Source organism: Lepidochelys kempii, chromosome 13 (genome assembly GCF_965140285.1).
Source record: "Lepidochelys kempii isolate rLepKem1 chromosome 13, rLepKem1.hap1, whole genome shotgun sequence".
NCBI classification, from domain to species: domain Eukaryota; kingdom Metazoa; phylum Chordata; order Testudines; family Cheloniidae; genus Lepidochelys; species Lepidochelys kempii.
Window position 1 is genome coordinate 37277960 of NC_136392.1, and position 25727 is coordinate 37303686.

Below are 25727 nucleotides of genomic sequence, written 5' to 3' on the forward strand. Positions count from 1 at the left end.
GAAAAGCCGTTCCCCGGCTCAGACACACTCACCACTGTCACGGAACCGGGATGAGGAACAGCCGCTTCGTTGTCTCCGCTGTGGCAAAGTGCCTGAGTCAGCCAAGTATTTGAATGATATTTTCACCCTTGGGTACGCTGCTCACCACGCTCCTGGGAGCTAACTGTCTGATGCAAATCCAGGCGAAGCCTAGCCCCAGGTGTCCCGTTCCCAGGCCTGTCAGCAGGGGAGAGCAGGCATCCCATCGGGATTCTTCGCTCAGTGCCTGGCGTTCGCTACCCAGGGCTGCGTGGCTGCTAGCTACACAGAGATCCTTTTAACGTGCCTCTGGCAGCTTCCAGAGCTTTACTGGGATGAGTCTGCATGGAGCATGATCTAGTGGTGAAAACCCAGCAGGGCAACGCTCAAACAGGCCAGGCACTGTGGGGAGAATCCCAGGGCTCAGATTATAGGGGGCTCTGGGTTGGGACTGCGGGGCAGCAGCCCAGCTAAGGTTGGGGGAAGCCCGTTGCTAGAGTAGCAGTGGGTAATCCCTGCTCGTGTAAATCCACCAGAGCTCCATTGGTGTCAATGTGGCCGGACCCCCATGAGCATCGCTGGAGTCATAGCAGCACCTCTGAATCAGGGCAGCCGCAGAGCTGGCCGATGAGAGCAACCTAGATAAATAGGTCTTGCCACATTCATCTTATGTGGGTCTGGGAAGGAATTTCCCCCCAGGCAGTGACGGCGGGGTTTTCCGGCCTTCCTCTGCCATGGCCACCTGGATATGTCTCACTAAATCAAACCCCCACCAGTGCAGGGACCCTCCACCCCAGGAAATGGTGCACCTCAGTCACTCCTGTTTTCTGCCTGTGGATGTAATGTCTTGGTCTAATTTCATGTGTTGGCTTTAGTGGGAGGATGCTGGGAGGGGTTGGTGGCCTGCGAGATACAGATGGGCAGACTGGCTGTGCTGATGGTCCCATCTGGCCATAGACTCTATGGCATGTTACAACAATTCCAGAAGCCTCCATTTTATGTCCCCGTCTGCCTGGACCGCATGTTCCTGGGGGGTTGTATAGAGGCCTGTGTGTGTGAGGACTGAGGAGAATGAGCAATGGACTTTCAGCTGTTCCTACTCCAAGCCACTGACCCCAGCTCCTCCACAGAAAAGAGGCAGAACAGGGGAGGCCTGATTTCTGTCTCCAAGTCCCTCTCTCCCTGGTCAGTTCTCAGGAAGCTCCTGCTAGAAGCAGGATAATCATAGCTCAGGGCCCCAGCAGTTTCCTGCCCCCCAGTCTCATCAGGGTATCCTTCATCTCCTTGTTCCTCAGCGTGTCGATGAGGGGGTTCAGGAGTGGAGTCAAGTGGTGTAGAATACAGCCACCACACCATCCAGTGGGTGTCAGGATCCTGGCCTCAGGTAGATGAATAACCCAGCCACATGGTAGGTCACCACCACGGTGACATAAGCCATGCAGGTGGAGAAGGCCCGGCGCCTACCCTCGGCTGAGTGGATCCTCAGGATCGCTGAGACGATGTAGACATAGGATGTCAGGATCAGCAGGAAGCATGTTAAGGCCAGGAAGCCAATATCCACAAATGTCACCAGTTCGTTGAGCGCCGTGTCCCCGCAGGCCAGCTTCGGAACAGCTGGGATATCACAGAAGATGTATCCCACCCTATTCCCTTGGCCATAGGGCAGCTGGAAGGTGAGTGCGGTCTGTATGGTGGAGTGCAGGGAGCCTCCTAGCCAGGTCACTACTGCCAGGCACAGGCAGGCTTTGTGGTTCATAATGGCGCTGTAGTGCAGTGGCTTGTAAATGGCCAGGAAGAAGTCATAGGCCGTGACCGTGTAGAGGAAGCACTCGGTGCAGCCAAGGAAGCAGAAGAAGAAGAGCTGGGCCACACAACCCTGGAAGGAGATGTCCCCGCCGCCCGGCAGGAAGCCGGCCACCACCTTGGGCACCACCACTGAGGAGACCGTCATGTCCAGGAAGGACAAGTGACAGAGGAACCAGTACATGGGCTTGTGCAGCTGGTGCTCCCAGGCCACCGCCAGCAGGAAGAGCAGGTTCCCACACAGCGTCAACAGGTAGATGAGGAGGAAGAAGAGGAACAAGGGAACCTGCAGCTCTGGGGGTTATGGGAGCCCCAGCAGGATGAAATGAGTCAGCTGGGATTGGTTCACACACTCCGTTCACTCAGCCTGTGTCCCTGAAGGTGAACCCTGGTGTTAATGATTAATGAGCAGAGAAGCAATGGATGATCTTTGCAGGGGCATTTGGGACAAGAGTCACTCCTGTGCCAGGAGAAGAATCGAGCCCAAAAGCCCTGACTCCCAGCCTCTCCCCCTCTGCTCTACCCCACTTGACCCTGCTCAACTCCAAGAGCTGGGACCTGAACTCAGGAGTCCTGGCAACCAAATGCTCTTGCTTTAACCCCCTGGACTCCACTTACCCCCCAGAGCTGGAAACATAACCCAGGAGACCTGACTCACATCCCCTCCTCACCCCTTACCTCTCACTCACCACCCAGAGCTGTGAAAATAATCCAGAAGCCCCACCCCACCCCCAATCTTACCCACTGAACCCCATTTCCTTCCCGGGGCTGGGGTTACAACCCTACAACCCAGGAGTCCTGCTCCTAGCGTCCCCTCCTCATCTTCTAACTCCCTGCAGCCCACACAGGAAGTCTTTCTAAAGCCCCCATCTGAGGACTTTGGTGTCTAGTCCTCATGCTGGCCTCACTGCGCAGGTGTGGATTTCAACCGGGGAGCTCCACAGATCAGAAGGGGATAAAACTTCCCACTTTGGGGTCAAACTCAACTTCTAAGTGACCTGGGATAGGGAAAAAAAATGCTCTGGAAAGTCAATACTGGAACTGTCCCCTGCAGAGATTTTTGCCCTTCCCCTGGTATAGCCAGTTCAGGCCACCATCAAGGAGCGAGTGGCTGTTCTGTGGCATGAAGGACTCACTTGCCATGGGGTGAAATGGGAATTTTCACCAGCTAGGAACCTGGCCCTGTAGTGAGGCAGAGCAGCAGAGATAGGCTGAAACAGGTGACAGACCCGTCCTGCAGCTGCCCCTCTGGATACAGTTACCTGGAGTGTGTTGCAGCTGGGGTGCGTGGCTTGGTCTTCAAGCAACTCCCATTTGCTCTCTTCCATGCTCTGAGATCTCCCTTAAATCCCCCCAGTCAAACATTTCACACAGGAGGTGGCTTTGGCTCCAGTGTGATGCCAGCCCAAACAGGCAGGGACTCGCGGTAAATGTCCCCTGTGGGAGATCATCCCAGAGTTGCTGGCTGCAGAGTTTGTGAACTTGCCTTTCATGGTGGGAGACTGAGCTAGGTGGGTCCCGGTGCTGATCGTCTCTGGCAGTTTCTCTGTTTCTATGCATCGTTGCTCCACTCTGTTTAATTTTGCCCTTAGCTCTGGTGTGTCCTTTCTCTCTGCAGCTTCTTTTAACCTGGCTTGCCTCCTGCATTTGTCTCTGTGCTCTCGCCTCTTCCCCCTCATGTATTTCTCTCCCCCCAGTGCCACTCATATTAAACTGTGGACATTTGCTGTATTTTCAAGCAAGTAATGACGTCACCCATTGGCAAACCCCAATGGTCATCATTAGAAATGGTGTTTGGGGCAAAAATGAAGGCGACAGAGCATTGACTTAGCTGTTAAAGGAGACCATGGATCTTAAAAGAATGGCCCCGTGTGGGACTTCAGGGTGTGAGGTACAGGCTCAGTAGGGGGTGCTCTCCCCTCCAGTAAGTGCTGACCACCATGCTCCAGAATGGCACTAGGGGGCGCTTTGTTTCATGCAATGGGATGAGGGGGGTCAGCAGGGGTTGCTCTCCCCTCCAGGTCCGTTCTGAACCCAAGGTGGCACTAGGGGGTGCTGTGTTGCAGGAACTAGGGTGGTGAGTCTGTTGGGGGGTGCTCTCCTCTCTGAATCAGCGCTGACTGCAATACTCCAATATGATGCTAGGGGTGCTGTTCTTCAGGGAAGTGGGGCAGGGCGCTCAGTAGAGGGAGCTGTCCACTAGCAGTCAGTGCTGAACCCAATGCCCTGGTGCATTGCTATGGGGAGCTGTGCTGCAGGGAGTGGGGCAGGGGCTCAGTATAGCAGGGATCCTCTCACATACACACCCCACCAATATCCCCTTCCCTGCTATACCCCACATTCTCCTACACAAATACACACCTGTTCCACCCCCCTCCTGTACCCCACATTCCCTTGCACACACATACATCAGTTTCCCCTCCCTCCTGCACCCCGTGTTCACACACACACACCAGTTCCTTCCCTCCAGCATCCCACATTCCTCTCCACACACACACCAGTTCCACTCCTTCTTGCAGTCCTCTATTTTCTGTCTATGCACGTACAATGTTTCCTTTCCCTCTTGTCCCTGTCCCCCCACAATCTAGGTTTCCACTTCCTTCCCTCTGAGTTCCCTCTCTCTCTCTCTCTGTATATATATATAAAAATGTTAATTTTGGCTATTTTTCATAACTGGCATTTTATCTGCTAGCATATAAAATCTTCTCCTTTTGAAGCACTCACAAAGAATTTCCATCTTTCAAAATGGCCTCACTCCCCTTAGCTCTCAAGGGAAGTGAAACAACAGCTTCTCTCAGATGAGCTGCCCTTTTCCAAAATGGCCACCCCTCCCCGCTTGTATCCAGCAAGAATGAAGCCAGCAACCACCGCTGATAAAGCTTTTATGGGCAGCCCAGGAAATTACAGACCAGTCAGCTTATCTTCTGTATCAAGAAAGATAATGGAGGAAATAATTAAGGAATCAATTTGCAATCGTCTAGAAGATAATAAGGTGATAAGCAATAGCATGGATTTGTCAAGAACAAATCATGTCAAACCAACCTGATAGCTTTCTTTAACAGGGTAACAAGCCTTGTGGATGGGGGGAAGTAGTGCATACGGTATACCTAGACTTTAGTAAGGCTTTTGATACAGGCTTGCATGACCTTCTCATGGGCCAGGGTTTTTTACAAATGGACAGCGACATTTGCACCTGCAAAAGATGCTCATAGAATCATAGAATCACAGGGTTGGAAGGGACCTCAGGAGGTCATCTAGTCCAACCCCCTGCTCAAAGCAGGACCAATCCCCAACAAATACTCATGGGGGAGACAAAACGGCTGGCTGTGTTACAAGAGTGCTCTGTAAATGGACCATCTCTGTCTGTATGTGGATGTTTGCATTGTTGTAGCTGCATACCTCTCCCAGACCTGGAGATGAGCTCTGGGTAGCTAGACAGCTTGTCTTTTTTTCACCAACAGAAGTTGGTCCAACAAAAGATATTCCCTCCCCTGCCTTGTCTCGCTGCATGTCGATCGTGTGTTATCAGACAAAGTGCAGGTAGATGGTGCTCAAGGACACACAGCATCGCTCCTGGTCTTTGTAGGACCAGTCGAACTCACTGTTACCCTGTGTAAATGGTTTACTGTGGGCTAGCTGTGACTCAGGAGACCAGGACTCACTTCCCGGTTTGGCTGTAGGCTCTGTGGCTGATCACTGGGCACTTCAAAGGGGCCTAAGAGAGTCATGAACCATGCCAGGATGTACCAAGTCTTCATGGCCTCCTGCTGGGTCCTCAATTCCTGCCTAGAAAAGCTGCAGAGAAGCAGCCAATCTCAGCCCATGGGCTCAGATAAAAGGAGCGGCAGGGCCTTGGTGGGTCAGTTCCCAGCTGGGACCAGAGGATCGAGGATGGCAGCTCTGCTCTGGTTGCATTTGTTGGCTCTGCGAGTGAGAAGACCTGAGAACTATAACACAAAGGTAACAAGTGGAGGGGAAGGGAGGAGGTGGGAAGGGGCCCTGGGAAGCAGCAGCAGCAGCTAATTAAAGGGAGCAGCACATGGAGGCTGGGAACAGGGTCCCTGGGCTGGAACCCAGCGTGGTGGGTTCCTCCACTGGCCACTGGCAAAGGGGCCTAAGCCCCAACATGAGGACAAGTCTCTTTTAGAAGCCTGAGCCAAGGGTGGGATTTAAAAGGCCCAGCAACCGGGCTGAAGCCCCGGGTGAAGGCAGACGGTTTGATGGACTCTTTGCTACTCTGGAGCAGGTCTGTTTTTTCACTGTGTGACTTGGCCGGAGGGCTGAGCCACTGAAGACCTGGCAAGGGGGTTGGCCAGCTGGGAGTGCGAGAGAGGAGGGGTCATGAGCGGAAAAAAGATTGCAGTACCACACCTAGCTTCTAGGAGGTGGGTGGCCCCAATCCCAGGAGCCCAAGTCAAACTTAATGTCTCTGGTGCTCAGCCTGTGAAATGGGGACAATAACCCTTCCCTACCTCACAGCCGTGAGGATAGATTCCCTGGTGTAAGTGAATTGGGGGATGGAGAGGGAGGGTCATAGAGGAACCAGCGAGAGGCATGCCCTCAAAGTCTCCAGACTCCAGCCCTAGGTGGCCTTAGCTCAGCCAGATGCCAGGAAGGAGGACCTTTGAAATAGGAGATCTGGATGGAAATTTTCTGGGGAAATGTTTTTGACTTTTTTATTGGAAAATGCCAATTCAGCAAAATGAAAACTGCTCGCGAAGCAGTTTTGCATTCAGTGGAACACCCAACTCAAAATATTTTTGGCTAGAAAAGTTTCAACGATAGTCAAAACCTCCTGTCAAACCAGAAAGTTTCGGGGTTTTAACTTCAATTTGAAATTGCAGTAAATATACACTAAAAATGTTTAAATGGGAAAAAAGGTTAACATAGAAATAAAACATTGTGAAATTATCTAAAACCAATTTTTTTTTATTCACCCAAACTGATTTTTTTCAGATTTTTAACTCACAAACTTTTTGACTTTTCATCCCGATTTATAACAGGAACAATTTCAAAATGCCAAAAACTTCCATGGAATGGGAAAACCATCTGCTGCCCAGGCCTGCTTTGAAAGCAGACCTGCTCTCGTATAGTCCGAGAGCCATGCACCGAGGGGACTACACATTACAACCAAGAGTCGAAGTGAATTTTCTCAGTGTAAGAAGACAGAGGGGCAATAACTCCCATGGTGCCTTGACGAGTTACTCCAGCTGGGGGTACGACCTGCTCTACATTAGAGCTGCCTCTGTAACTGGAATGGAATTAACAAAGTTAGAATTTAGCCAGAAAGTGACGGGTAAAATATCTGCTTTGACCAAAAAGTGCCATGAGATTGCCAAACATTCCCTGCTGAGCCCCACAAGACCACTCTCTGCAGCAGAGCACCCCTTGCTGCCATGCTGGGACATGGGGGTCAGCAATGTCTCAGAGAGGACAGGGCCATCTACTGAGCCCCCCACTGTCCTTCCAGCAATACAATGCCCCCCTAGGAGCTTGCTGGGACACTGGGCTCGGCACTGACTCCAAGCAGAGCGCACATCCTAATGAGTAACCCACTCCACTCTCTGCAATACAGCACCGTCTCGCAGAGCCCCGTGCTCAGGACTGGCTCAGAGCGGGAGGCCAGGCCTGGAATATCAGGGAGAGCAGTTTTCTGTGAGAATTGCTGCATTACATTAAAGAAACACAGGACCTTTGGTATAATGCCCATAGTGATCACCAGATGCAACCTGCACGAGCCACCCATTCTAGCATGGCCACAGACTTTCCTCTCTGATGAAATACATGAATGAGCTCTTTCACTTTGCCCCAAACAACGATTCTAACAAGGCCCATTGGAGTTTGCCAATGGGAGGGCATCATTATGTGCTTTAAAACACAGCCAATGTCAACAGTTTAACACTGACCTAGCTCTGTGTGACCAGGGGAGTGAAATACACCAGGGGGAAAGTGGAGAGAGAACAGAGAGGATGCAAGGTTATAAGAAGCTGCAGAGAGAAAGGACATGTCCAAGCTGAAGAAGAAACTAAACAGAGCAGAGAAAGGAATAGAAATAGAGCAACTACCTGTTAGGATTGGCATCCCACAGCGCCTCATGCCAACCAGGTGTCCCACAGTGCCTGGTACCAGCTGTGTCAGAGGCAGGGGCAAGGACCCTGAAGTGGGCAACTCTGGGCTAATCTCCACAAGCAAGTTTCCCCTTAAGCCCTTCCAGGCTGAGGTTGGCTTCACGTGGGGGACAAGGCTACATTCTGTGTGAAGGGTTGGGTGTGGGAGATATAGAGGGGTGAAGACCAAGGGAGATCTCAGGGCACGGCATGGAGCAGGTGAGAATGACTTAGCATGCTGGCCATAGCAGCCCAGCTTGGACGCATAGCCAGGCACCACAGCCGGATGTGCGGATTCATAGACTGATAGATTAATGCCGGAGGAGACCAGCAGCAGCATCTAATCTGACCTCCTGGATACCACAGAATGTCATGCCCAATAACTCATGCCTCACTAACGCCTATTTCAACAAAGGCCATCTTGACTCGAAGATCGCAAAAGTCAGAGCATGCCTTACTTCCCTTTAGAGTCCATTCCCACGGCTAATCACCCTCACACGTATCAATGTGAACTTTGTTTGTAATTTGAATGTGTCTCTGTTTAACTCTGGGGTTCTGTTCCTGGGTGTGGGAGAAGAGGAGGGTCTAGTGGGCTGAAGCAGGGGAGCTGGGAGCCAGGACTCCTGGGTTTAGGCTGACCAGATAGCAAGTGTGAAAAATGGAGACGGAGGTGAGGGGTAGTAGGAGCCTATATAAGAAAAAGCCTCAAATATCGGGACTCTCCCTATAAAATTGGGACATCTGGTTACTTTACCTGGGTTCAAAGCTGGCTCAGGGAGGCAAATGGGGTTCAGTGGGGGCTGGGATTCGGCCCGTGTAGGAATGGGGAGTGCGATTTAGTGGATTAGAGCAGGGCAGGCTAGATGTCAGAACACTTGGATTCTATCCCCAGGGATGGGAAGGGATTGGGGTCCCCTAGATTGGTGAACAGGGGTTCAAACTGGGTTCTGCATAGCAGAGAGTTTTAGCTCAAACACCCCTGCAAAGATCACCCATTGTTCCTCCTTGGTTAATCATTAACACCCCGCGTACACTGGCAGGGACACAGACCGAGTGAATGGAGTGTGGGAACAGATCCCAGCTGAGACCTTTCATCCTGGTGAGGGTCCCGTACCCCCCAGTGCTGCGGGTTCTCTTGTTCCCCTTTTTCCTCTCCTCTACCTGTTGACGCTGTGTGGGAACCTGCTCGTCCTGCTGGCAGTGGCCCGGGAGCCCTGGCTGTACAAGCCCATGTTCTGGTTCCTGTGCCACTTGTCCTTCCTGGACATGATGGTCTCCTCAGTGGTGGTGCCCAAGGTGGTGCCCGGCTTCCTGACAGGCAGCAGGACCATATCCTTCCAGGGCTGCGTGGCCCGTTCTTCCACTTCCTTGGCTGCACCAAGTGCTTCCTCTATACGGTCATGGCCTACGACCGCTTCCTGGCCATCTGCAAGCCACTGCACTACAGCGTCATTGTGAACCTCAGAGGCTGCCCGTGCCTGGCAGCGGGGACCTGGCTAGGGGGTTCCCTGCACTCGCTGATAGAGACCGCACTCACCTTCCAGCTGCCCTATGGCCAGGGGAACCGAGTGGGATACATCTTCTGTCATGTCCTGGCTGTGCTGAAACTGGCTTGTGGGGACATGGCGCTCAATGAGCTGGAGACATTTGTGGACATCAGCTTCCAAACCTTCACCTGCTTCCTGCTAATCCTGATGTCCTATGTCTACATTATCTTGGCCATCTTGAGTATCCACTCTGCCGAGGGCAGGCGCCGGGCCTTCTCCACCTGCAAGGCTTACGTCACCATGGTGGTGACCTACTATGTGCCTGTGGTCTTCATCTACCTGAGGCCAGGTTCCCAGCACACTGTGGACAGGGTGGTGGCTGTATTCTACACCACGGTTACCCCGCTCCTGAACCCCTTAATCTACATTCCGAGGAACAAGGAGATGAAGGATGCCCTGATGAGTCTTGGGGACAGCAAACTGCTGGGGCCTGAGCCATGATTGTCCTGTGTCCAGCAGGAGCTTCCTGAGAACTGGACAGGGAGAGAGGGATTTGGAGATTAGAATCAGGACTCCTGGGTTCTCTCGCTGGCTCTGAGAGGGAAGTGGGTTCTACCAATTGAACTCCAGGTTCCTGGGGTCTACTGGAGTTTGTTCCAATTCTCTTATGGGTAGAGACACCCAGATTTGCCCTTGAGACTCTTGGGTTGTATTTCTGTTTCTTGCAGAGGAGTGGTGTCTGGTGGTAAGATCAGGGAGGGCTGGGAGTCAGGACTCCTGGGTTCATTGTTTACACCTCTGCCACAGGCTCCTGTATGACCTTGGGCAAGTCACTTGGCAACAGTTTCCCCATGCGGGTCATTTCCCTACTGCCTAACACCGAGGGTTGTGAGACCAAAGTCATTACAGACTGGGAGGAGGAGGAGAGGCTCCAGTCGCAGAAGCTAGAGAAACGCCATTTCAAGCTCATGTAAGAAGGGATCCTGGGGCAGAATCCAAGATGTTGGACTTGCTTTAGGAACACAGCAACGGCCAAACAACATCAGACCATTGGGCCATCCATCCCATCAGCCCAGCCCTCGGAAGTGTCCAAGCTCTTCCGCTCATAAAAATAACATGACGGCATATGTCACCACATGGTCTTATCTTTGTAAACCCCACCCCTGGTATACCACATGCACTTGATTTGTCTTGTCTCCGATTAGAACGTCCTCTCTTCAGGGCCTCTATCTCTGTGCAGCACACATGTGATCCTTGCCGGGGGCCTGTAGGCACGTCGGTGTTATGAAAAATAACCTGCAATGATTCCCAATGAAGGAAGGGTCTGTGGTGAGGCACTGGAGTGGGACTCTACAGAGGCACCGACTCCATGGGTGCTCTGGGGCTGGAGAAAAATTGGTGGGTAATGAACATCCATCGGCAGCCCCTATATTAGTTGCCCCCACCCACTGCTGTTCCCCTTCACCTCTCCCTCCCTCCCTGTGCCTCCTGGCTGCTGCAATCAGCTGTTTTTCCCCGTAGGTGCTCCATCCCCAGAGCACCCATGGAGTCGGCGCCTATGTGGAGTCCCACTCCAGTTAGTGTTGTTTTTCTGCTTCCCTTGGGGTTGTTGGGAGGCTAAATCCATGACAGATTTGCGAGTCGCTCAGACATGTCATCAGTGGGGTGAGCTGAGTCAGATCAACTCAGCGTCACTTTGCTGTATTCTGAATAAAGGGACCTGAGTGATGAGATGTGGAGTAGAAGTGAGTTTCCCCAGGGAACTGGATGAAGTGCTCTCCCAGAGCTGGATCAGCCAAGTGGAACAGGCTTTGGAAGGTTTCAGAGTAACAGCCGTGTTAGTCTGTATTCGCAAAAAGAAAAGGAGGACTTGTGGCACCTTAGAGACTAACCAATTTATTTGAGCATGAGCTTTCGTGAGCTACAGCTCACTTCATCGGATGAAATCCCAACAACCGGAGACCCTGGTTTTATTGCTCATTACAACAATTTTGTAACATAATGTGGTGCCTACTAAACTTCCTTTGTCCTTTGCCTGCAGAGATGTTAAAAGTGATGGCTTCATTGCAAGTGACAGGTTTCAGAGTAGCAGCCGTGTTAGTCTGTATCAGTAAAAAGAAAAGGAGGCCTTGTGGCACCTTAGAGACTAACCAATTTGCAAGTGGTCTCCTACAACATGTGTGAACCCCTTAGGATAAAGTATCTCATACAACATATGACCTGAAGAGAAGTGACAGTCTGACCATTTTAACTATTGCTGAAGCTGTGTTATCTTCCTTAGGGTTTTATTCTTTTACTTATTTCGGTTGTATCTGGAAAATAGCTATAATAAAACTCCAGACCATTGAAACCAATGGGAGGATCTGGGCCAAAGTTCTTTGGTGGATAATGAGCATCCATCAGCAGCTCCTGTATCAGTTGCCCCCACCCCCCACCTGCTGCCGGGCCCCGCTGATCAGTGCCTCTCCCTCCCTCCCTGTGCCTCCTGGCTGCTGCAATCAGCTGTTTCGCAGCATTCGGGAGGCTCTGGGGGCGGGGGGAAGAGCAAGGACGTGGCACGCTCAGGGGAGGGGGGTGAAATGGGGCAGAAAGAGGCAGGGTGAGGGTGGAGCAGGGAAGAAGAGGCAGGGTGGGGGTAGGGCCTTGGTGGAGCGGGGGCAGGGCCTGTGGCAGAGCCGGGGGTTGAGCACCCCCCGGCACTTTTGAAAGTCGGTGCCAGTGGGACTCCAAACAGCCTATGTCCCTTGCACTGTGCATGCCTTGGTTTCCCATCTGTAAAATGGGACTAGTGCCACTCCCTTTAGGCTGTTTAGATCCCAGGCACTTTAGGACAAGGACTGACTCTGCACAGTGCCTGCCACAGTGAAGGCAGATCCCCAGCTGGTGTGAACCTGTCTTAGTTCCATTGGAATCAATGGTTCAGATTTCCAGTTGGTGTGAACTGAAGTCAGTGGGAACATGTCAGTTTATATCAGTAAGGGGCTGGTCATATGGCCATATCTATATGTAGTGAGATTTCTATAACTTTCTGGCCCAGTAGAATTACTTTCCTTGGTGCTCAGTTCATTGTGTGTCGACGTAATCAATTTCTCAGTCGTAGAGGTTCACGTTCCCATCTAATGGGTGATGATTTCCCCTGTGCCGGTCTGTTGAAAACCCAATTTTCCACCAAAGAAAAGCTTCAACGGATCATTTATTACTAGTCCTTAATAATGATGACAGTGGTTGGCTTTTATATAACTCAAGAGGTTCTCATCATCTGTACACTTGTCTGATCCTTTTTTGAAATTTAAAAAGCTCTTGGCCTCAATATCTTGTGGCCATGAGTTTGTCAGGCTAAGTGTACAAATATAAAAAACGGTTTAGGGCTTAAGTGGTATGTAACCAGTGAGCAGACCATCTGCGCACTCTGCTGAACTTCCTATCACACTTTTACTTTAGGTTGGAAATTTCAAAGACACCTCCCAGGGGCTAAGTGTCTCACTGCCATAGACTTTTGTCTTCCTTTGGAAATTCCAACATTAAAATCCTTTTTCATTTCATATTTTTACTGTTCTCTTAAATTTCACTTGTTCTCTGCCGGTCTCGTAAATGGCCCAGTCCTCTCCAGACACCGGTTTCTAGATTTATTTTTCATTGGAACGCATAGAAAAAGCACAGAAAACTTAGAGACAAGTTCCAATCAAACAACAGCTGAGGGCAGGAAACAAGAAAAAAAAAATTATTCCCAGGTTAGGTTTATTCCCACCGCATATTACTCAAACTTCAAGCACAACCACATGCAGAAGACACAATACATAAGCAGCACAAACCCAAAACACGTTGTGTGTGATGAGTGTAGATTCCTCACATTTGTTAAATCTTCTATTAGCATTTTTATTCCCTTTTTTTACTTATCTTTCTAGTTCTATCTAAGCAGAGGATGAATTTTTAAAAAAAACACCTAATTGACTGAGGAGAGTAGGTCCCATTTTCAAAAGCCATTCAGGTGCCCAGTTCTCACTGAAATTCCATGGGGACATTGGCCAGATTTTCAAAGGTATATCGCCACCTACCGGTGCAGATAGGCAACTAGTGGGATTTTCAAATGGGCCTTGGTGTTTCGGTCCAGATTCTTGTCACAGTTCAGAGCAACTGCACTGGTATTTCTCCATAGTGGTCCAGCAGGGGCATCTCCCTCAGGCTTCCAGCTCCCTACCTGTAGGCTTCCTTGGGTGGAGACCTATGTCTCTCTTCCTCCTGACTGGGGCTTTTCCAGGCTTAACAGTTCCCTTCACCATGCTATTCCCTCAAAAACCAGCCTACCTAAGCAGCCCTGCATTGCTTCTTCCCTCTGGGTGGTGCACGGCGTAATGGCCTCAGTTATAAGTTACCATACAGTTCTTCCTAAGCAAGCATATTTTATTCTTAAGGTAAAAGCAATACAGAGAAAAAACATAAAAGAACCTGCATGCACAGTAATAAGCTTAGCAGAGATCACCCCAACTCCAACATGGGCTCTGTCAGGGGATTAGTCCTTCAAACCGCACAACCAGGTCTCTTCCGTGGTCACCAGCTCATAACAGCCTCAGCTCAGAACTAGCTCCAGCATGACAAGTTTAGTTCATTCTTTATGCAGGATGGGGGTCTTTGATCTGGAGTTTCCAGGGGCAGGTAATCCATAGAGAATGGGTTTTTTCTCCACGCGGCATAGCTTTGAAAGACCTCCAAAGTACTCCGTGACCCCCTTCACATGTACTGTCCCAAACAGTTCTTTGAAGTTTCTCACATTTCCCCAAGATTTCATTCATCAGTCTCCTACAAAAGTTACATTCAGTCCACAATAACGCATGCACAATTGTATTTGTAATACAACAGACCCCAAAGGGATTAAACTTAATTCAATAAGGTTTATTCAGGAAATTCCCGTATCTGTCACACCTTTAAAAATCTGGCACTGGACATCTAACTCTCATTGATTTCTATTAGAAAATCTTTTGAAAATCCCACTAGGTGCCTAATTATCTTTAAAAATCTGCCATAAGGTGTAGATTTATGAAGGGGTTAAATAAATTCCACTATGTACAAAGAGCTTCTAAATAGGCTAAGTGTTTAACTCCTATGGAAAGTAACTGGGAGTCTGGTGCCGGACTCACTCAAGGTGCTCTTAGAAACCTTATTAGGTGTCTAAAAAATGCCTTTGAAAATCTGGTCCTCAGACACGTACTTCCCACAGCCTTTCAGAGAGAATAAGACTCCTAAATGCCTCCATCAATTTTGAAAGTGAGAGTTAGGTTCCTAAATCACTCAGGTGGTTTTTGCAAATTTTACCACAAATAAGTTGATCTTTAGGGCGTGGTGAAAAATCCAGTGGTTCTCCCAGGAATTTTAGGCAGCTACCTAGGGCAGGTGCTTGGTGAGCTGTGGTTCATGCCAGAAGATGAAGGGAATTTTTTTCCTTCCCCTTTGGTTTGCAGAAGATGCTGCACTTGCTTCTGCAGATCTGTGTAATAAAGATGAGATTTTCAGAGTCTTCTACAAAATTTGGCACTCCAATTACTTTTAATTTTGATGCAGACTGAGTATGATGGGCCCTTAGGCAGCTTTGAAAATGGCAGCCTTACCGTATGTTAAACGAGAGGAAGGGATTTTCAGGAGCGTTTCTGCGATTTGTAGAACTCCAGATAGATAGAAGGGGCTGTGTGGGGATGGGGAGACACACCGAGGCTCACAGAAGCCACGATGCAAGCATGCAGATGTATTTGTAGATGTATTTCCATGCAGACTCACGTGCAATTCCTGCAGCTGCTGCTCATCAATGTTCAGGCATTAGACCCCCTCTCAGTTTTTTCAGAGCCGCTTTCACCTCCTTGTTCCTCAGCGTGTAGATGGCTGGGTTCAGCATGGGCGTGACCGCGTTGCCGAAGATCTGCACAGCAATCATCAGCACTTTGCTCCGCTGGGGCTGAGTGTAGATCAGGGCACAGGGACTAAAGAACAGCGTCACCACTACCAGATGCGAGGCGCAAGTGGAGGCCGCTTTGCGCCACCCTTCGGCCGAGTTCATATTCAAGACGGAGTAGATGATCCTGATGTAGGATGCGAGGATGAGGAGGAAGCAAGTCATGGGCACCAGACCAATGTTTGTCAAGGTCACGGTCTCGATGATGTACGTGTCTGCACAGGCCAGCTTGACCACCGGGAAGATGTCACAGAAGAAATAGTCCACCACATTGGACCCACAGTAGGGCAGCGTGAAGGTCAGGCTGGTAAGGATGGTGGCGTGGAAGGAGCTAGTGATCCAGGTGCCAGCGGCCAGGAGGGCGCACACCCTCCGGTTCATGATGAGCAGGTACCGCAGCGGGTGGCAGATGGCCACATACCTGTCATAGGCCATGACAGTGTAGAGCAGGCACTCGGTGCTGCCCAGGAAGTGCCCAAAGAAGACCTGGGACATGCACCCGCCCAGCGAGATGACTCTGCTCTGACCCCAGAGGATGGTCAGATATTTAGGGATGATGATGGAAGAGATTCCAATGTCTAGCAAGGAGAGATTGCAGAGGAAGAAATACATGGGGGTGTGCAAGCGGGGGTCAGCGAGGATGGCTGAGAAGATGGTCAGGTTGCCCAATAGAGTGCAGAGGTAGAAGGCTAAGAATGTGATGAAGAGGATGGTCTGGAGGCCATCGGCATTGGGGATCCCTAAGAGGATGAAATGAGTCACCACAGTGTGGTTGACCAGCCCCATGTGAGATTTATTCCTGGGTAGGGGAGAGAAATAATGCCAGTGAGTTACTGAAACAAAAAGACCTATGTCCTATAGCTGCAATGGTCACCCTTCCTTCCACTGCCCCCGTTACTCACTGTCATTCGGAGTGGTGTATATTTCTGTCACTGGGTTGCCAGTTGGGATCACGTCGTCACTGGGCTGGCGCTGATCATAGAGAGAGAAAATATCTGCTTGTTCTTACCATCCAGAGAAGAACAGACAAAGGGGACATCTATTCTATTCTATTCTATTCTATTCTATTCTCTTCTCTTCTCTCCCTACTTACTCCAATTTCTTCAGTTCTGTTCTATCTAGGCCCTTACCCCCCATTCTCACCACAGTACCTCAGAGCCTTCCATTTGTGGCTCACATTTCTCACTAGCGGTTTGTTCTCTCTCTTTCTCTCTCACCCTCTCTGCAGAGGAATGGCCGTGTGTGCAGTGCAGCGCTGTGTTTTGTCGGGTTTTGTTGTTATAAATGCATGAGCTGCGACGGGTTTGTGTTAAGAAAGAGGGGGCGGATGGAACATACAAACCAATGAATGTGGTGATGAATGACCTCAGCTTTGTTCGTGCTGTGCGTTGTTTGGGGGTATTTATGGGGGTTAGAGAGGGAAGGAAAAGGAAAGAAGGAGAAGGGGAAGAGCCACAGCCAGAGGTGGTGGAATTGGGGCTTGACATAGTTTCCATCATATCCAGGGTTCACAGTTGGGTTGAATGGCCCTCAGCATCCTCACTCCCCATTGTTCCAGGGCCCCGAGGCACAGCTTGTCATCACTCTGCTGTGAACAGCAGGCTGGACTCTGCGGATGTGAAGGGGGCTTTCTAAGGTGATATTTGAAGGACAATGGCGAAGTGCCTGTTTGCATTTTGCCAGGGAGTTTCCCAGGCAGGAGAGGCACAGGAAGTGGAGATACTGGTGAGTTTAGGTTCTGACAGATGGAGAGAGGAAGATAAATGATACAGAGACAGGCAGGCAGGTACTGCACAGGGAAGGATGAATGGGCAGCAGGATCAACTTCTCTCTATAGAAAATATTTGTCTGACACCTTTCTCGGCGCAAGGCAGAGACTGACAGGTTCAGAGACAGACACAAACTGAGGGACAAAGAGAGAAGAACTTTACCAAAGCAGGAGCCTTACATTGGCTGCATTGGGAGAGGCCGCTCCAGCTGACGGGAATTCTCCCTTTCTGTCCCCCGGCCATGAATCTTGTCTAGCACCATCTAGCTTTCTTATCCCAAATGGCCCATCACCCAGGAGAGGTGCACAGCCTGGGTGCTTGGTATCCAAACGGGAGACCTAATCTGCAGCATATCACCCCACGCTGTTGCAGACCCCACTGCTTTCTCACAGCTTCCAGCCTCCTTACGGCTCTCCCTGGTCTTTAAATCTCCTTCGGGCCCTTCAGGACCAGGGCCCTCAATTCCCAAGAGGAATTGAATGCAATTCAATTCCCAATGAATGGAGATTTGGCATCGTTTCAGCTAATGCTCATGGAGCTCTGGGACCGGGCCCTCAGGCAGCATCAGTAAGTGTAGTGTCATGGAACTGAATCGGCCAAATCCCCACCTCCACCAGGGTCCAGATTCAAGTCTTGCTCCCCCTGACCTGACTCCTGAGCAATTCCATTGGATTCCCTGGGGCTCTTTCCCCTAGCACCTAGCCACGCACCTGGTGTAAATCAGGAGTTACACCACTGGAATCAAGGGAACTATGTAGATTTCTACCAGCTGAGAATCTGGCCCAGCCATTGAAGGGGGGATGGGACATTCATGCTCGTCTAGGCTCTCCGGCTCTGTGACACAAGCCAGGGAATTCCTTTCCCCGCCCCCCCACCCCCCCCGTGGTGTGAAATAGGAGTAAACTGGGCCAGAGGTTCAGCTGGAGGGCTCTGTATCCAGCACAGCTTTCTCCTGGGTTTGTATGTCCTGTTCCTCTGCCCTCATCTCTGTGTCTCTGTATGCACAGGGATGTATTCATGCAGTGGTGTGGTTATGTGTGAGGGTGAAATTCACCCCTGTGCAGATGGAGGACAGCCTGCGCACGACTTCACATTGCTTTTTACAAGATACTAGAGACTCCAAGAAGAGCATCGAGTCGTTTTGGGCAGTACAGTAGGTCCCAGCAACTCCAGCTAGATCCTGGAGTTACCTTTCCTTCCTGATTGAATTGGCCTCGTTAGCACTGGCCCTCCACTTGGTAAGGTGACTCCCATCTTTTCATGTGTTAGTATATTTATACCTGACTACTGTAATCTCCACTCCATGCATCTGACAAAGTGGGTTCTAGCCCACGAAAGCTTACGTCCAAATAAATTTGTTAGTCTCTAAGGTGCCACGGGATTCCTTGTTGTTTTTTGTTGATACAGACTAACACGGCTGCCCCTCTGAAACCTTTCAGGTGGTTAACTAAACCCCAAGGAGATGACATCATTCACCTATCTTCTTGCCTTGCCCTCATAAACCCTGGCATGAATATATTCATTTCCTGCCTCACCCCAGCCCTGGGTAACTTTACTGATTGCATGTATCACCCAACTGCCCTGCCTCAATCCTAGCAGAATTCCTTTGACCTTTTCCCTAAAGCTAACCCTTGGAAAACACCACTGCCCTCCTCACTTGCCCTGAGAAAACTCCACTGACATCCATCCTAAGTATTTCACCATGTTATATTTATCTCCTATTTTATAGGATCATAGAATATCAGGGTTGGAAGGGACTTCAGGAGGTCATCTAGTCCAACCCCCTGCTCAAAGCAGGCCCAATCCCCAATTCTTACCCCAGATCTCTAAATGTCCCCCTTAAGGGTTGAACTCATGACCCTGGGTTGAGCAGGCCAATGCTCAAACCACTGAGCTATCCCTCCCCCCCATAATATCAAAGTTGAAACTAGTGGGACAAAGGATAACAGGAGTAGAAGGAAAATGGGAAATAACAAAAGAACAGGATGTTGTTAGAGGGTTTATTCCTTCACCCTCCCACTTCCCTGGTCCTTCCTGAAGTCTGCATGTGCATACAATTCGATATTTCTTGGGGCTAACTTTCAGTAAGCAATGATTTTAGTTTCCTTCCTCAGCTTTCCCTTCCCAGCTCTGACGCTGCAGAGCATTTACCCCACGTCCCCCTTCCCAGCTCTGATGCCACAGAGCCTTGCCTGTGTCCCTGTTCTCGTCTGCCTACCTTAGCAAAACATGATTCCAGTCCCCCCCTTTACTTCCTGATTGATCTCAATCTATATAGTAAAACTTGAGTTCTGCTTAGCTGTACCTTAACCAATCATTTTACTGAAATTTCAGTAACCAATCCTAACATATTGTAACATGATTATTTAACCAATTATTTCCCATCACCTTAATTGGTTTACAGCCAACAAAATTAACTATACAGCTGACAGAAACAATCACAGAACCAGACAGAGACCATACAGATAAACAATAGAGAAGTGGGGACCATAAAGACAAAATAACAAGAAGCAAGGGTTTCACAATCACAACTATTGATAAATGAGTTCTTGCCAGACAGGATGCTATCAACTTTAAATCTTCTAGGCTCTTCTCTTTCTCTGGAGGTGATAGGTTGGATCACCTTTTTAACAGCCCAAAACTGCCTTATTTCAGTGTGACTGGTGAGGATGTGACCGTTCACTTCCCAGCTTATGGCTCCCCTGCTGTTTAGCCATATGTCTTTGCTTAAGAACAGGGCCTCAGAATATCATAGTGAGAGAAGGCCTATAAACAGGCAGACTGATTTTGATTCTTGTTTTGTGCTTCTATAACTAGCTAAGTGATAAGAATACACCTACATTCTTAGAGTATAGGCCTTTACAGACAGGCTGAATATCTACATCCTAGCAAATGTAATTATAGCAAAGCAGGGAGATCAAGAAAGATGGGTACGTCCAGAACAATATAGAGAATGAATAATCCGGTTTGTACATGAACAAGGACATTTTGGGGTTAAAAGAACATTAGCACAAGTTAACAAGGCAGTGTGGTGGCCAGGAATGGACGTGCAGTTTAAAAGATTTTGTCAACAATGCTTGGTGTATGCCCAAGTTAACCCTACAAGTAGAAAGACGAAAATACTGAGACACCAACCTGACACTCAGGGCCCATGGCAAAGATTAGAAATGGATTACATTGAACCTTTAAGAAAAACTTCTACAGGAAAACCCTTTTGCTTGGTGATCATAGATTATCTTTCAGGATGGGTGGAAGCAATCCCCACAACAGACAACATGGCTCAAACTACAGCTAAAGTTATATGGACCCAAATACTGAGCAGTTGGGGTATCCCTTTGGTCATGGATAGTGATGAAGGACCTCACTTCGTGGGAGCAGTGGTAAAAGCATTATTATTAATTATGGGAATTAAACAGAAGTGGCACGTAGTCCACTGATATCTGACTCAGATTGCAAAATAACCGTAAACATTTTAGTGATGCAACAGAAGGTCACCATCCCATGAATTATACACACAGATCGGGTCAATTTCATTCCAGGAAGATTGGCTGATGATAACAGGAGAAAAATCACTCCCTTGATCCAGCAAACTCAGATCTTAATGTACCCTCTGTAGTCTTGTCCCTAGATGCAGAGAAAGCATTTGGAAAAAGTTAAGGTTTTCAGCATTTTCCATATTCAGCTAGAAAGAGTGGCATGACACTGCTCCTTTTTAATCTCATTCTTGAACCACTGGTAATGTACATATGTCAACACTCAGTCATTGAAGATGTTTCTATAAATAAGAAAGAATACAAAGTCAGTTTATGTTCTAATGACATTTTTGTACTATTCATCAATCCCATCATGACTGACTGTAGTTGATGAGCTCTTTTGGAAAGATTTCTAAGTTTTGCATCAGGTGAAATAAATAAAAAAATATGGATATATCCAAAAGACCAGATCCTCCATAGTTTCAGCATTTCCCATTGGAGATATACAAGGAAATAACTTACTAAGGTCTTAAAATTTATCATAATCTTCCCAAAATTGTTTGTGTAAATATTGTGGAGGAAAATATTGTTGACCTGACCCCTTCCCACTTTGTGACAAGACCTAGGCACTATACGCAGCATAGACAAGCGCAGTAAGGCAAGAGACCTACAGGCCTGCATCCTGTAAGACTTAGCTTAAGCTAAGAGCATATGCTGGGCTGTGGTATTTTGACACAGGTAGCAAACTAGGCCAACCTTTCACCTAGCTCAAGTCTCTTGTTGTCTATTATGTACAAACCTCCCCCACCCCGCCCGCCCAAACCTGCAAAAGCCCTTAGACAAAACGCTGCCACAAGCAAACCGCAGATCTTGATCATAACAAAGTGCGTCAGCACAGTGCTAATTATAAAGCTGTTTACCTTGGCTCCTTATAAGGCTTTATTAACAATGCTTGAGTCATAAAAAAAAATAAGGAAATGTATCATTTGACTGAAATGTAAAAAGTATATAAGACTGGGATTATAGGGGCAGGACAGATGGAGACCAGGGTGGCACCTGTTTGTGACCATCTCTGTCTCCTTCTCCCTGCATGCTTGTATTCAAAAATAAAAGGACCTCAGACTGTTTGAACCAAACAGATGGTATGACTCGTTTTCCACAACAATATTAAAAAAAGTTTCCAAGGATATGGAGAGGTGGCATCTCATCCCGCAATCCTTACCAGGGAGAATAGAAACAGTCAGCATGAATAGCTGTCCAACAGTGATTTTTATATCATTAACCTATTGCCTTTTGAGGTCTGTCAAGGCTGATTCCCCACTCTGGCACTTTGTGTGCAGAAGGTGGAGGCCTGCAAAGACCTTAAAAAGCACACTGGCCACTCCAGGCTTGTATTCAACTCCCAAGGTTACAGATCCCCCTGGCCTTGGGTAGGCTGCCACCACCCAAGTGCCAAACATCTTTGAGAGCCCAGGAAGGCGCACTTGGGAATTTCTTCCTGTTGGGTACACTCAAGCTCTTTCACCTCTCCTCCGGGGAAGAGCAGAGAAAAGGAAAAGGAAAAGAAATTAGCTGTTTCTACCAGAGGAACCTGAAACCCCTTGTTCCTCTTAGTAGCTAACCGAAAAACGTGTGCACAGACCTCTTAAGACACAGAAATCCAATCACATTCTTAAAAAGAGTAATATGTATTAAAAACAGAGAAAGAGAACACATCTGCAAAATCAGGCTGTTGCTAGATATTAAAAGAGCAACTGAAAGGATTAAACACCAGGAATGGCTTTCCTGGGGCCCAGCTTAAAGAAAAGAAAACAAAAGAAAACAAAAGCACCTGTGTTTAACACAGAGGAACCCACAAGCCCAAAATAAAGAGCTAAACCTGATCGCATCTAACTAAACATTTCCTCTTCTATTTACATATCTGTAGTCCCAAATGAGTAAGTCTCGGTATGGGTGCTGATGATCTTCATACCTGGCCCAAGCTTCTTACAGCATACCTGCTTCGCTCGGTCTCTCCAGCTGAGAGAACAACAATAAACAGCCCCCAGAGGGGAAGGTTTTTTCCAATTTTAAAAGTTTCTAGTCTTCCCATTGGCTCTTTTGGCCAGGTGCCAACTCACTTCCTCTTACCTAAGCATTTCAGTGAGACTTCTTAACCCTTTACAGGTAAGGCAAGTAGAGAACAGCTACTGAGAAGGATGTTTATAGCTAACTGACTGGTGGGTGTCCATAAAAGGGTGCTACCCCCCATTTACCACAAGCCAGGGCTGGCCTTACCATGAGGTGAACTGAGGCGGCAGCCTCACGTGCCAGACTGGGGGGGAGGGGGGCACCACTAGGACCCAGAGTGTAGAAAATTGTGTCTGCTGCTGGTGCATCTGTATTCCCTCTGCTCTAGACGCACAGAGATGGGGGAGTGCTCTTCTGGAGAAAGGAGGGCACAAGAGACAGAACAGGCAGGCAGGAGAAAAGATGAGAGGGAATAACAGAAAGCAGCAGGAGCTGCAGGGAGAGAGAGGACAAGGAGCCTCTTATGTACCTCTCTAGCACCCCCAGGAGCCTTTACTGATTAACCCCAGCTTCTCAGGGAGCTTCCTGTTTCCTGCTGCTTCTCTGAACCCACCTGAGGAGAACAGGTCGTCAACTGGAGTAGTAGGAGCCAGTTAGGCCCTTAAGACGCTGATCTCTTCCCTCACTCAGGCCCTGCTACCAGCCTGCTTATTTGTCCCCTTCAACTGAGTGTTAGCTGACACAGAACAGCAGTCATGAGTGAAAGAAGAAAACACCCCTCTGGGGCAGCATTCAGAAAAAGAAAGCAAGCAAAGGAAGCGTTTCTATCTTAGCAGGAAGGAGCTCTCCGGAGATATATAGACACAAATGTTCACGGTGAGCCTTCCGGCCCCAGCGAGGATGTGAGTGGTGAGGAGACGCCTGATCTTCCAGTCAGAGTGCAGGTGACCTGGCAGCTACTGCAGCATCCATAGCTCCATCTCAAATGGATGTAACCGTGCACATTCCTGAAGAAAAGTGTAGATCAGAGTGTGGTGGAGGCCCAAGAAACAGCCGCTGCTGAGTTTAGTTCCTTAAGTCGAGATGATCCAAGAAGGATGTGGATAAATTGGAGAGAGTCCAGCGAAGGGCAACAAAAATGATTAGGGGACTGGAACACATGAGTTATGAGGAGAGGCTGAGGGAGCTGGGATTGTTTAGCCTGCAGAAGAGAAGAATGAGGGGGGATTTGATAGCTGCTTTCAACTACCTGAAAGGGGGTTCCAAAGAGGATGGCTCTAGACTGTTCTCAATGGTAGCAGATGACAGAACGAGGAGTAATGGTCTCAAGTTGCAGTGGGGGAGGTTTAGATTGGATATTAGGAAAAACTTTTTCACTAAGAGGGTGGTGAAACACTGGAATGCGTTACCTAGGGAGGTGGTAGAATCTCCTTCCTTAGAGGTTTTTAAGGTCAGGCTTGACAAAGCCCTGGCTGGGATGATTTAACTGGGAATTGGTCCTGCTTTGAGCAGGGGGTTGGACTAGATGACCTTCTGGGGTCCCTTCCAACCCTGATATTCTATGATTCTATGATTCTATTATCCAGGACTGTGGACCCACTTGAGCAGTAGCCCGAGGGACTTCCTTGTACTGCATGGGCCACAGCAAGTGAAAAACTTCATGTTCCCCAAAGACAATGAAAATAGAAGTTTCCATCCAACACATTACTGGCGTGAAATCCCCAATGGTGACAAAGTGGAGAGGCCGTGGCTTATGTACTCAGAAACCCAGAATGCTGCATACTGTTTCTGGATAGCTCAGTGGTTTGAGCATTGGCCTGCTAAACCCAGGGTTGTGAGTTCAATCCTTGAGGGGGCCACTTAGAGATCTGGGGCAAAAATTGGAGATTGGTCCTGCTTTGAGCAGGGGGTTGGACTAGATGACCTCCTGAGGTCCCTTCCAACCCTGATACTCTATGACTCTTCCAGTCTAACGTTCCAGCCATATTGGGTTCTACAGGAACAAAGGACTGGAGAAATCAGGCTAGAAGTCTGGCATGCCATGAGAAGGCAGCAAATCACCAGAGAGCATTCCATAGGTAGAAAGAGCTTGAGATGAAACTCAGGTTAAAGGCCACCAGAGATGATCAGTATCAAGAGAAGATTGCATCAGAGTCTCTTTACTGGAAATGTTCTGAAAAGGCTCATTGCCATTGTGAGAATGCTTGCTACCCAACACCTAGCACGGCATGGCACTTCAGATCAGCTGTATGTGCCAAACAATGGAAACTTCCTTAAAATTGTGGCACTGATGGCTGAGTTTGATGCTGTGCTCCAGGAGCATCTAAGAAGAGTCACCACCTGTGGCAAATTGCCGGCACTACTATGATGAGTCTCGCTCTTTCTCTTCTGGGCAGGGGGTCAGGGCACCATTTCTTGCCCCTGAACTGGGGTATTAACTGCCCCACTAGTGTCCTAGAGGAGGGGAGTGGAGAGGGAGGGACCAGGGCCCACCCTCTACTCCGGATCCCATCCCAGGGGCCCTAGGGATAGCGGTAAACCACTAGAACTAGCGGTTCCTTCCCCTGGGCTACTTCCCTCTCCTGCCATTCAGCTTGTGAGGCTTCCTACCCTCCCTCGGCACAAACCAGGTGTCCCTTTACCTCGGGTCTCGGTCTTCTTAGCCCACCGCAGCACTTCTCCAAATTCTCCTCTGCTTCGCTCCAAACTGCTCTCTGCTCCAACGCCAATCCACTCTGCTTCAAATCCTCCTCTTGTCTGATTGAAGCAGGGGGGTTTTATCATGTGACTGGCTTCAGGTGCTCTAATTGGCTTCAGGTGCTTTAATTAATTTATAGCAAACTTTCTTCCCTCTACAGGGAATAAGCTCCCTTCTAACACTCTCCTGCTTCGAGGAGCGGTGGGCGCTGTCCGAGGTTCTCTGCTCGGTGACCCCGACCGGTTTCCTCCGTCTGACCCTTTGATTGAGGGGAAGAGCGAGAGACCCCAGCCCCAGCCATTGCTGCTGTAGATACCATCATTACTGTCACCTAGGAGGGGTCCTATAACATGTGGGTGTACGTCCCCCCATCCCCAAAGCGCCCACCCTGCAGCCGTGCCCATCTTGTCGGGCACTCTCA

General features: G+C 49.1%; 1 protein-coding gene and 2 pseudogenes across 1 annotated transcript; 1 reads left to right on the forward strand and 2 right to left on the reverse strand.

Annotated features, from left to right (window-relative positions):
- Window positions 1-1247: 1247 nt before the first annotated feature.
- LOC140896772 (olfactory receptor 10G6-like) lies at window positions 1248-3149 on the reverse strand (annotated as a pseudogene).
- Window positions 3150-8985: 5836 nt separating this feature from the next.
- On the forward strand, window positions 8986-9916 carry LOC140896773 (olfactory receptor 10G6-like; annotated as a pseudogene).
- A 5138-nt stretch (window positions 9917-15054) lies between these two features.
- LOC140896636 (olfactory receptor 10D3) lies at window positions 15055-16142 on the reverse strand. The gene has a single exon (XM_073308559.2). It carries the CDS (start codon window positions 16140-16142, stop codon window positions 15210-15212), a length of 933 nt encoding a protein of 310 aa, XP_073164660.1. The 3' UTR covers window positions 15055-15209.
- Window positions 16143-25727: the final 9585 nt, after the last annotated feature.